The following is a 13,151-nucleotide window of genomic DNA, read 5'->3' on the forward strand; positions in this document are numbered from 1 at the left end:
AGATTTGATCATTTCCAGTTCAATGCGCACGCTGGTCCCAAGAGGAATGCGCGCGCTTAGGGAAAACAATGCTGCTGAAATTGAAAAAGCTTTCAGATTGAACTAATTAAATGTTAATGTAGATCATTGTCTGGAATGGAGCGTTAACGTGATCTGCCTCCATGTCATTGAAATACAACAAAACTTTTGACAAGTGTAAGACAGGTAAAGCGTTTGAGCTTATCATCAGCTCTTGATCTGTTATTTACAATAGTTCTACAATTTAGCGATATTTTTTTTACATTTTGGGAATATCGTACTTCCAACAGCTTTAATGGTCTTAAAAGACCGAATATGTGATTCTTAAGGCTTGAATTCTGTAAGGTATCCACGCAGCACCCCTACGCCACACGTTGGTTCAATCCACATGCGGTGTGCAGCCTTGACTCAAGTGTAGTGTGTGTTTTAGATGAAGACGCTTTCAGGTGGGCAGAACAGTTACACTCGACTGAAAAAAGCGAATAAATCCTGCACTTTTGCAGAATGTTTGTATCGCTGTTGTGATTATAGGTGAGTATTAAGAGCTGCAGTAGACATGTGATGTGTGCAAAGTGTAGATAACTGTTAAGTGTGCTGCATTGGCGACGTTTACCGAGAGACATGCGGCGTGTCCACTTCAAAATAAGTGATTTATTGTCGTCCTTTCCTATAGAATATAGAGCTCTGAGAAAATATTTGGGTGTTCTTGAAGTGAAGTGAAGTGTAGAGACAACGTTTTTAATGCAGCACCTTTAAAGCCTTTGGGATTTAAATGTCACGATTAAAAGGCAGATATCAGGAAAAAGGGAAGGAGACCTTTTCTGACCCACAGTATGCAAGAAGATTCGATTGCGCTCATGTGTCGTGAAACCAGAAGTAAACACCCGTTATTTTACGCTTTGATCTCTGAAATGTGTTGATTTGAGCTTGGCAGGTTTAAAGTAGGTAGTTGCTGAATTAAGTTGTTTTCAGTACATTCAGATTTTGGTGAGAGTCGCGCGCAGTTTCTTCGAAAAGAGCGATTGTTGTTTCAGCACCTAATTTGAGCGACGTGCTCGAATCAGAGAGTTTGCTCTCATGCTGGGTCACTGATCTACATAAAGCTCCGCTTTTGTGCAACGTATAAATATCATTTCTCTGCCACAAAGAACATAAAATAGCAATAGTAATTATGCCATGTCGTTAACAGTCGGTCCAACCATGTTTTTTTAAACAGAAAATGTCACTAACTCAACAGAAATGGAATAATTTGACAATAATGAGCGAGTAATGAGATATGATTTTTAATGATATTATGTGGCGCATTTGACGCATCTCTGGCTGAACTATTGTCCGTTCACAACAGCTCGCTTCAGAGTAAATCCATTGACTCAATCTCTCTCTCTCTCTCTCTCAGATTCAAGTAGATAAAACTCTTTGTATGCAGTAACCTCTTGTCATTAAAACAAGTAGGCTATAATTGGATCTATAATATTTTTACTGTGTATTAATTGTTGACTATTATTACTGCTAACTGTTTTGACACACAGAAGCACTATCCTATTACACAATAGATCAATGGCTGTTAATAATTGTCCTCCTTAAGTGCTTTTGGTCTTTCTAGATAGCTCAGACCAATCATAAACTACATTTGCATAATTTCATAGTAAAAAATCAGACAGTTTATTCTCAATTGGTTGTATTTGTTTAACTTTGTATTTGTACAGCGTGCCGTTACTTGATCTCTTCATTTGCTCTCATATGTGATGCTAAAACACTTTAAGTCCTTGTGCTACTGGTTTAGCTGGTCTGCAGGCTGGTTTCTCAGTCAGACCAGCTCATTAATTTCCTCACAACCACTCTAAAACGACAAGAGGATCCACTAAAACTACCAAACCTTGTTAAAGCATGTTTAAGCTCTCTCTGGAGGGTCTGGGTGTCTGTGGAAATGCACAATTCAATGCACTTGATAATATATAGTGTAACACATCCATAAGTCAAATTGCATTGTAAAAATGTACTCAAAATATGCTTCATGTGGTAACACCTAAATTTACTGGTTGTATTCAAGTGGTTATGTGCTGTTCTTGAGAGCCCAATACTGTCAGTGCTAGATTGTGTTCTCTGTAACTATTCCGTTACCTTAATTGGAAATGAACCTGTGAACCCTTAACTATTTATCTGCAGCCACTATGGGAATATATATATATAACCAAAAAATAAACTTATTTCATCTCACTCTTGTGGAAATCTTGTGGAAATGGCAATAAATTACAGGTGTCTATCTCAGACTGTGCGTCCAGTGCCCTGGTTGATTTGCTGAGGGGAAACTGTCAGGAATGATTAGTTGAACACTGCCAAGACAATATGCTGGGGGCTTTTCTTGCTACTGACTATGTGTTTATGTATATGTGTGTCCAAATTCATGGCTTTGGGCACAGGCTGATATAGGAGATGGAAGGCGAAGGAGAGCAGGGAAAGATTTAAAGATGACGTGAAGAGATGCAGAGAGAGAAGGAAGATGAAAGTAAACGAAATGATGGGTAAAAAGGAAGACTATTTTCAAAAATAAGGGTAGGTTATTTTAGCATGCCACAGACAGACTTTTGTTTGATGTAAATCCTAGATCTTTTCCATAAATGTAATTTTCTCCTTAGGGTGACTTTGTCATACACCAATAGAGTAAAGAGAGCTCTGAGAGAAAATGAGCGGGAAGCTGTAATCAGTGTTCCTCTGTGCTTGTGTGGTAATGAGCCTGTCGAGTGTGGACATTGTGTTTCCTCTCTGTTCCTCCTGACAGGACAGATTCCAGACTTACTGATGAGGATGCTGGGTAATGATATGCACTATCAGAGGGATGTTAATCAACACAAAATGTGTGTTGATGCCACAGTGACTCTATTATATGCTTTGTGTCCTTTCAGTCAATAGAATACAAGTGGGATTTTTATGTTAGTCTAACTGTTTTCAAACAGAGGGCAAACACACAGCAATCAACAGGGCAGAAAACTCAAGCCTCTCATTGTTGTCATCACTGATACGATAGCTTGTAATATTCCCTTCACTTTTGTGCTGCTGACAAGTATGAGATGTTTTGATGATTCTATCACTGAGCTCTCTTGACAGGCTTGTAGTCCTTTTTTTTTTGTTTTACCCCTTATCGAGTTTTGAAAGCCAACAGAGGTTCAGATTTGACAAGCATAAACCAGGAACTAATGAAAATCAAAGCCTTTTGGCTCTATAATAATGTCTATCTCTATGACAGCGTCTAGTACAGATACTTTTCAGTGTGGATGGCTTGGCTTTTGGGATAAAGATGCTTCTTCCTGTACGATGGATCTTTTAGCAGCTGACATTACTGCAAGAAGGTCAATATGAAGACAGGCATTCAATTGAAGTCTCCTGTGTAACTTCATTGCTACAAATAATTGAACCGGATCGGTTTCTCAAGCACTTAGAGCAAATTACATCCAACCCAGTGGAGGATTTAAAACCTCATGGACTCCATGGACCCGAATTACAGACAAATAAATAATAAAAGAGCCAATTTATTAAGCAGAATTAAAATAATAAAGAATGAGCTTTACATTGGATTGGAATTAGATTTGAGCAGCTAAAATAAGAAGTCGTCATATCATGAAAGGTCAGGGGGATATCTGATCACAAGCCATAACCAAGAGAAACCACTGGACAGTGGAGTGGAATGGAAAGGGATAATTATTCATCAGCCCCAATGTTTTGCATTATTATTTGTTCTTGCTGTTTTATTAATTAATACAGCACAATGGGACATCAAAACAGATGAATTTGCAATTATGGAGGGGAAATTCAGGGGATTGCGAAGTTATACAAAGCTTACAATATGCACTGTTCATGGCCAGAATGAGACCCTTCACAGTGTGCACATGCTATGATGTGTTTACAATGTCCTGGCACAAACACATGAGATGTGTATATATAGAAAAAGAACGAAGCCCATTTCATATAGCCTAGGGCTGTTTTCTAATTCTGGTGGTGGTTGAATAAGGTGATTTTGTGCGATGAACTATGAAATTTATTTATTCCCTTTTTTCTTGTGTTATAGGATGGAGGATGTCTTCTCACACCTTCAAATGTGTGTCCTGGGAACCCCTACATTGCAGAATGCTATAAACGCATGTTTATCAATGTGTGCAATCATAATGCCATAGTCAGTATGGTAGCACTTTAAAACGCCTACCTTTTCAGTGACCAGCTTACAGAACTGTGAGCTAAAGGACAATAAGCTCACAAGTTGTAGTGCCAAGAACACATGACGCCTACGCAGAAAACAAACTCCTGCAAATATTTTACATTTAAAGAACTTTTTAAAATTTCTAATAAGAAAACCATTATCCACTCTGGCAGTGACATTTATTTTCAACTTGTCCTCTAATGAGGGCCAGATATCTATTTGCATACTGTCACATGCTGCCATGACTCAATCCAATGTTACAGTTCTCTCAGCTAATATCTCTGGAGGATATGAATGGGGTAATCTGTACCGTCCATTTTCTGTGTTCAGTGTTCTCACGCTCACTTTGCTGGCCATGCTAGTGGTGGCCACTTTTGTATGGAACCTTCTGGTGTTGGTGACCATCCTGAGGGTGCGCACCTTCCATCGTGTGCCCCATAATCTGGTTGCCTCCATGGCCATCTCGGATGTGATGGTTGCAGGACTGGTAATGCCCCTCAGTCTCGTTAGAGAGCTCTACGGTCGGCGTTGGATTCTGGGTCGGGCACTATGTCAGGTCTGGATCTCCTGTGATGTGCTCTGCTGCACAGCCAGTATCTGGAACGTGACGGCCATTGCCCTCGATCGCTACTGGTCCATCACTCGCCACCTGGAGTACACGCTGAAGACACGCAAACGAATCTCTAATGTGATGATTGGCCTCACATGGCTGCTCTCCTCTGTTATCTCGCTTTCGCCACTCTTCGGTTGGGGTGAGACCTACTCAGAAGACGGTCTGACTTGTCAAGTAAGCCAGGAGCCCTCCTACACAGTCTTCTCCACCTTTGGAGCCTTTTACCTGCCCCTCTGCGTGGTGCTCTTTGTCTACTGGAAGATTTACAAGGCTGCCAAGTTCCGTATTGGCTCTCGCAAGACCAACACCATCACACCCATGGCTGAGGTCATAGAGGTAAAAAAAAAAAAAAAAGGCTTTATACAGTGGCAAGAATAAGTTTTGTCAACCCCATTTCTGCATTTACTGCTCATAAACTTTGGACGTCTTTATAGATAAACAATCTGACTAAACTAATAACACAAATAACCCCTCCCCCACAATTTTATTGAATGTAATTAATAATAAATAAATAAAATCTAACTTACCTTTCTAATCTTTTTGTATTCTATTTTCTTTTCATTTATTATACAATTTTATTTATATATAATACCTCTAACACTAGCTTGCTCTATTCTTTTTCTATTTTATCTATTTTCTTTAATTATATTATTTAAAAGCCCTTGCTATGTGTACTGTGTTCAGCTAACCGAGACTTGTTATAGCACTTATATATCATTGCTCTTTTGTTGATTTTGAATGCTTCCATTGTCCTCATTTGTAAGTCACTTTGGATAAAAGTGTCTGCTAAATGACTAAATGTAAATGCTATTAATTTAGTGTATTTATTCACAGTGCAGGAAGTAAGTGAAAGATTGAATTTAGTAACTTGTAGATAATTCTTTAGCAGCACAACCTCCACCAAACTTATTATTATTTTTTTAACTGCTTATAGGACTTTTGACCTGTTTTGGCCCATCCCTCCCCACAAATCTGTTTCAGTTCAGTATCCATGTTTCTGTGTTTTCTTGATAGCACAGTCTTCTGAATTGGCTCAAGGTCAGGACTTGGGCATCTTCTTTTTTTCAGCCGTTCTGTAGTGGATATACTTGTGTGATCTGAAACTTGAAGTCATTCATTCCATCATTCTTCTGTAAAATGTATTGATACACTTTATAATTCATTGTTCCTTTAATGATCGCAAAGTGAGGCAACAAAGCAGCATTGCACCACACTTTGGTTGAGATTAGGTTTGGAGCTCTTTCTGCTATTGTGTATTTTGCCTCAACTGTTCACAGAACCATTGTGGAACAACAGATTGTCTTGGGTAAACATTAGAGCCATCTTTGCAGGGTCCCTGCTCCTAGAGAGAGTAGCAACGGCCAGAATTTTCTACTTTTGTTGATCCTTTTGCACTGTTTTTCCTTCTTTTTACATCTTTCTAATGTGCTTTGCAGCTATTGGGATAAAGGCATGGTTCACCCTAAACAATCTGTTAAGATGAGAACATATTTGTAAGTAACCAGGCTTTGTGTGCCTTTATTTAAAGGGCTGGGCACCTGTGTGATCCTTACTTCCAATCTCATCTCCTTAACTGACTCCATGTAACTTTTGTAGAAGCCGAAACAGTTTTTAATTTAATTTTTCCAGCCTGCCCTCTCAGTTATTACACAGTATCTTCAATTAAAATGTAAAAGAAATAAAAATAAATACAACTGGCTGTGTGTTTTTAGTGTAGTCACACTGATCAGACCACAATTTATCTGCAATCAATGCAGAAATTCTGAATTTATAATTTAACAACTTGGTTGAGTAAATGATTCAACAAGTCACTCATTGAAGACTGCTTGTATACACTCTAGTAGGTAGTTTAGGACAATTATTTATTTAATCAATTATATCATTTTGTATTTGAGACTATTAAATAGGATCATATAAATTAAAGAGCCTTGATTTCATTTATTTGTTCATATAAACAGTATTCAAATTGCTACTGTAAGCTGTGGTGCGAGAGGAAACAAAAAAATGAAGACTAAAAGACGGAGAGAATAGAAATGTTTGGGTGCAGTGCAGAGATGAAGATCAAACGTAGCAGAGCTATTTTCTCTGAAGCTAGGCTCAACCCACAGAGCTGACACCTGCCCCACATTGACACACAGTTCCCTCTCAACACACAGAGCGAGAGAAAAGGGTATAATTAGAAGGAGCTTCTCACTGCTTCCTCACACATAACAATCATTTGTAAATATGCATTTCTATATTAGTTTATTAGATTTCCAGATAATCCGTATGATCTACTCTAAATAAATTGGTTCTACAACCAATTTTCAACATAATTAATTTTCAGTGGTTAACTTCATATCAAATTACACCACATGACTATATAATTCCCCCCCCCCCCCCCCCCCCCCAAAAAAAAACATCCTATCATTATTTTGGCATTATCATTAAATGCTCCATATATACATTTGAGGTCAATAAGTAAAAAAAAATCTGTAAAAATCGAGACTGCATGGATGCTCAGTGTCCACCGTTTTTTCCTAATGGGGACAAACTTAAACAACAGTGTTAATGTAGCCACGCAATTAAAGCTTAATTGCATTAATTAGATTCTTCCTCTGTCTCTCTTATTTGAAATCTATTCTCTATCTTCTATGCATGTCTCACCTTTTTATGTCTTTTCTTTTGTCTGCATTACTAAATTTATCTACTCTTGTCCAACGTAGTGATGAACAAAAAAAGTCATGGAGATGGCATTTGATAGTAACGGCAAACTCCTTAACAATCCAACCTATATTCTATTTTCAAACATATATATAGACGTATGTATATATTGTAATATTATTTTTATTTACATTTTATCATTTGAAATAGAAATATATGGATTTTTTATGTTTGAATCTCTTATGCTCACCAAGGCTCACCTTGCTAAAGGAAAGTATTCATTTCTCATTAAAAAAAAAAGTACAGCAGAACACCTACAAAAGCAGTTAATATGCATTGAACATTATCTACATACATTCAATGCAGAGAATTTGATGAGAGATTGTGGCATCTTTGGAACTAGATACCAACGGTCACTCCTCAGATGAAGATGTTTGCATCCACATCTTTTGGATTCATCCAGTTATTCTGTGATGCTTTTTTCCCTCAGTCTCTTCACCATCTCTTTTATTTCTTGTTCTACCATTTGTATCCTGACTCACAAGCGTACTCACACTCCCTCTTTTTTATCTGTTTTCACATAAAATACTTAAGTCCATTTATTCTCACTAACGTACACCAATCCAAAAATCTGTTAATTGCCTGATTTCCTCCTCTGTCTGTCAAAACGCAAACACATACACAGTAATTGTGCTTTGTTCTGCCACAGTATTCTGTGCACTCAACTACAGCCTTTTAAACAAAAAGCTACTAAAGCTAATTTAAATGCTCATTTAAAAAAACATGATGCACTTTATACAATATAGATATTTCCAAAGCAGCTGTGGTCAATTGTGTTGAATGCAGTGCTAAGATCCACTAACTGACTAATAGAGAAATAGAAAAAAAGCGATTGGATGATAAGAGCAGATCATTTGTAACTGATGAGAGCAGTCTCTGTACTATGATATGGTCTAAATCCTGACTGGAAGTCCTCACAGATACTATTTTGTTCTCTAAGAAACAACATAGTTGTGAGGAGACTACCTTTTCTATTATCTTTGACAGAGATCGGTCTGTAATTAACTAATTCTCCAGCATCAAGTTGTGGTTTTTAATGGGTGCTTTAATGAAACTTAATGACAGCCAGTTTGAAGGTTTTTGGAACATATCCTAATGACAATGATAAAATAATAATTTTAAGAAAAGGATCTATGATGTCTGGAAGCACCTCTTTTAGTAGATGGTATAAGGTCTAACATACCTGTTGTTGGTTTAGACGAATTAACAATTTTGTACAATTCTTCCTCTCCATATAGTAGAGAAGGTGTGGAACTGTTCCTCGGGGGATCTATAATGCACTGTCTGATGCAATACTGTAGATGGTGGCTGCACGGTTATAATTTTATCTGTAATAGTATTGATCTTGGAAGTAAAGACGCCATTACTGTTGTGCTATTGGGAAATGACTTTGCCTGTTGATGCTTTATTTTTTGTTAATTTAGCCGCTGTGTTGAATAAATACTGGGGGTTGTGTTTGTTTCTTCTAAAGGAAGTTTTTTTTTAAGGATTTTCTGTCTGTAGAAGTACTTTCCCTCCATGCAATATGAAATACCTTCCAGCTGCACTCCATCTTCCAGGCTGCTGTCTTTAGGGTGTGAATGTGCTTGTTTCATCTTTAAACATAAAGGAGCGGCCGTAAGTGATAGAAAGAGAGAGTCTGTTTGAGAAAGAGTAGTTTCTATTACACCATCGTTTTATCCTGAGCTATTGCATATTGTGAGGAATTGAGACAAATCGAGAAGATTATTTACAAAGCAGTCTTTTGTTGTATATGTGATGGTTCTACCATATTTGTAACAAGGAGTTGAATTTGCAGCTTTAGCTATATGGAGTATACACAGACTATATAATGATCTGAGATATCATCGCTGTGCTTCAGAATTTCACTGCATCAACATCAATTAACAGTTATTACACTAAATAATGTTATATAGAGCACCATTACTTCAAACAAATTATACTTGAAACCAGACCTCCCTTTACCTTTTGAGTGCAGTTCATGTTTGTTACAGTAATCTTGCTCGTTTAAAGTAATGTAATCCTCTATGATTCAGGTTATGATCTGTGATCATATTTAGAAAAAAAAGCTTTAGTAGAAAAGGATCAAATATTCATTAAACCAAGCTTTATCATTTGTTTATCTGTATTATATTGTTTTTTCAATTGTTGAATATGAACATTTTATGATATCTAGGTGAAGGAATCTCTAACTGTGCTGATAACTAACTAACTTCTGTGATGTGAGGTGGCTAGCAGATGGTCGGTTTAGCCAGTCTTCTGCTTCCTGACCTGGGCCACAGTTAGTCAAGTACAGTCTGTAAGACTATGTGTCATATTTCTAGAGAGAAGTGTGGCACCACCCCTTAAGGGATGAAGACCATCTCTTTTCAGTAGGTCAGGTCTGCCCCAAAAACTCATCCAGTTGTACATGTACAATATAACAATACAGTATACTATTTTTTTACATTGTAGTGTATCATTTTATGTCAAAGCAAATTTATCCATGTAAAAAAATATATTTTATACAATGATATGTCTTGGCCCCTAGTTTGATTGGATAAGCTGTGTTTTAGAGGCTCATAACAGCACTGGAACATTTGGCTGTTTATATTTACTTCTCTGTTTGCCCTGGTCTAGACTCGAGTATGTGAGTGTTATGGAAACAGAGTAAAGTGACGTGAGTTTAACATGCTTTCATTCTGTGCGACACATTAAGCAGCTAGATGCTTATTTTGAATGAATGAATGAATTAATGAATTAGGCATTTACATAGTACTTTATTGTAAATTGTTGTACACCCAAAGTGCTTTACAATCATGAGGGGGTCTCTCCTCAACCATCACCAGTTTGCTGCATCCACCTGGATGATGCGACGGCAGCCACAGTGCAAAGGCACCAATGCGTTCCCCACACACCAGCTAAGGGTGGAGAGGAGAGAGAAATAGAGCCAATTCAGTGGATGGGGATGATTAGGAGGCCATGATTGACAAGGGCCAGTGAAGGCAATTGGGCCAGGACACCGGGGTTACACCCCTACTGTTTATGAGAAGTGCCATGGGATTTTTAATGACCACAGAGAGTCAGGAAATACATTTAGCATCTCATCGCATAAAAACATGTATAGCAGAAACTACGTCAGTTTCACAAAGTTCGGGAAATCTGCTTCACGAGAAGCTATGGTAACTATGGCACTGAAGTGGAAAAAAACAGTCTCTCCTCGACATCACTTACCCAACTGTTTTTGAGGGCCGGTCGAAGCAGGTAGTTTTTAGGCTGGTTTTATGCAAATTTGTAACATGTGCTGCGTTCACACCAAGTGGTAATTACCGTAATTTCTAGATGAACATGTGACATCCTTCTCTGAGCTTTTCACACCCTCGGACTCAGAATTATGTGTTACTATGGCAACACTATGCCTAAATTAATCTACAGTGGTCACATGGTACAAGTCGGAGCTCTAAGATATTCCCAGTTTACAAGTTGTAATTTTGAGTTGTACAAGGATGTGAATGCTTTTACAAGTTGGAATCTCGCATTTAGGTTAATTTTGACATGACCAGAATGCTCCTATAGGATGTAACTGTCATACAAATAATGGCAGGACTATGAACAAAGCATTTCAGGCAAGTGTTTTCTGTCGGAAAGATTCACTCCTTTGTCATGGATTTTGTGCAGATTGTTTATATGCAACCAGCACATAGCAGGTGTCCCTTAAAGATCAGAGTAGGAAAAGTGTGATGTCTAGACACGGATATGTACCAAAGGAATTTTGTACTACCTTACCGTTACAGTGCTTCAGAGTTTTGTTTTTTATTATAACATTTTTAATTATTTGATATGAATTAAACTATACTTTTTATTATGAAACTCTGCATAGTCCAAACCTGTCTGACACAGAACTGATCACAGAGACTCAATTTTAACAAAATGTGTAATTGCTGCTTTCTGCCCACAAATCAACTTGAACACATACAAAGTGGATAGGGGTTGATATTGGTTGTAGGAAAGCCAAAAACGTTGCCTGCTATCAGCCAGTGATTGAACTATTTAAGCTTTAAAGATGAAAAATTTAACAAATTAAATAGTTGTGTACTTCATTAACACTACCAATACATCCTATATGTTTACTGCCAGGTAAAGGAGGCTGAACGACAACCACAGATGGCCTTCACAGTCCGTCATGCTACTGTATCGTTCCAGACGGATGGCGAGACGTGGCGAGAGCAGAAAGAGAGGAGAGCAGCTCTGATGGTGGGCATCCTGATAGGTGTGTTTGTTCTCTGCTGGATTCCCTTTTTCCTTGCTGAGCTCATCATTCCGCTCTGTTCATGTGACATCCCTCCTGTCTGGAAAAGTGTCTTCCTCTGGCTGGGTTACTCAAACTCCTTCTTTAACCCACTCATCTACACAGCCTTTAACAAGAACTACAACAACGCGTTTAGAAACCTTTTTTCCAGACAGCGATGAGGAACAGAAAGAAGAAAGACCAGAATGAAGACCTTTGGGTTTTATGAGTAGAAAGTGAGAAGAACATCAAGAGAAGCCTTCTTCTCAGTTCAGACACAGAAGAACAAGCAATTCACTCACTCTAACCATTGTTAAAGGAGGAAGGGGGATTTCCAGCGCACTTCGGAAACCCTGCAGGTGTAGTGTTGAGATCTGTCTGTGTATGACTGCTGCTGCTGCTGATGTCTTCATGGTTAGACAAGTTGGCACTATCTGTTGATTCAGCAGTACTGATATAATGCACGTCTTCTAAACCATCCAAGTGTCTGCTTTAGCAAGATTGAACAAATCATTCAGACACTAAGCAAACTTTCTGTAGCTCTTGCAATTTCTGTGAAACCATAGATTCGTTCCACTGTTTTAATGGATGTGAAACATCAAAGCCCTTTTTCTTCTAATTGTCAATGAAGACACGATGTAGGCATTTGTACACTTCATGAAAATCTGGCTTAATATCCTTTCACTTCTTAAAAATATACTGGCTAAGGAGCAATTTGTATTTCCATTCATTATATTATTTTTTCCTTATGAGGAAAGTTGATGTGCAAAAGATGAACTAAGACAATTCATGATTTCAGATAAAGACATAGTATAATGAAGTGAAATTGAAATTTTGAACAGAATAGTTGTTATAAGTGACCTCATAACAATGCCTTTGTTTCCAAGCATCACATCGTAAGCTACCATTGTAGCAGAGTGAATTGGAATAAGGAGATTACATGGAACCAAATGTAAACAAGCCTGCAGTTTTTAGTTTTTTTGTTTGTTTGTGCTACAGTTGTTAATCAGTGAATATGTTTTGCCCCTAGCAGTTATCACAGTGCTTCCAGTGCATGTCCAAAGAATCACAATAAGTTTGAAACAGTATCGCTTTAAAATATTTTATCAGTTTATCAGTTCATCCATTATCCATAGACTCCACTTTAGGGCAGCACCAACTTTTACTTTGCATATGTGTCTATGAGAATAAAGTAATGTCTGTAGTGAGACTAGTACTCAAGCTTCTGAAAGGTTGAAGAAAGTGAGCCAGATACTGAGAGATGAAAAAGGAAATGGAAAGGCAAAGAGTGGGAACATGAATATGTGACCCTGGACCACAAAACCAGCCTTAAGTGTTAATTTCTCAAAATTGAGGTT

The 13,151-nt window shown here is 37.8% G+C and overlaps 1 protein-coding gene across 2 annotated transcripts; it reads left to right on the forward strand.

The window, feature by feature from the left end:
* On the forward strand, positions 1 to 12,503 carry LOC128016756 (5-hydroxytryptamine receptor 5A). Of its 2 annotated transcripts, none has more exons than XM_052601537.1 (3): positions 1 to 204; positions 4,082 to 5,159; positions 11,643 to 12,503. In XM_052601537.1, exons 2-3 carry the CDS (start codon positions 4,452 to 4,454, stop codon positions 11,973 to 11,975), a joined length of 1,041 nt encoding a protein of 346 aa, XP_052457497.1. In that variant the 5' UTR covers positions 1 to 204; positions 4,082 to 4,451; the 3' UTR covers positions 11,976 to 12,503. The 2 variants fall into 2 exon arrangements, with proteins under 2 accessions (XP_052457497.1, XP_052457496.1); XM_052601536.1 differs by lacking the exon at positions 1 to 204 and adding an exon at positions 309 to 549.
* The last annotated feature ends 648 nt before the right edge of the window (positions 12,504 to 13,151 follow it).

The sequence above is a fragment of the Carassius gibelio genome, chromosome A7, assembly GCF_023724105.1.
Source record: "Carassius gibelio isolate Cgi1373 ecotype wild population from Czech Republic chromosome A7, carGib1.2-hapl.c, whole genome shotgun sequence".
In the NCBI taxonomy this organism is placed as follows: Eukaryota; Metazoa; Chordata; class Actinopteri; order Cypriniformes; family Cyprinidae; genus Carassius; species Carassius gibelio.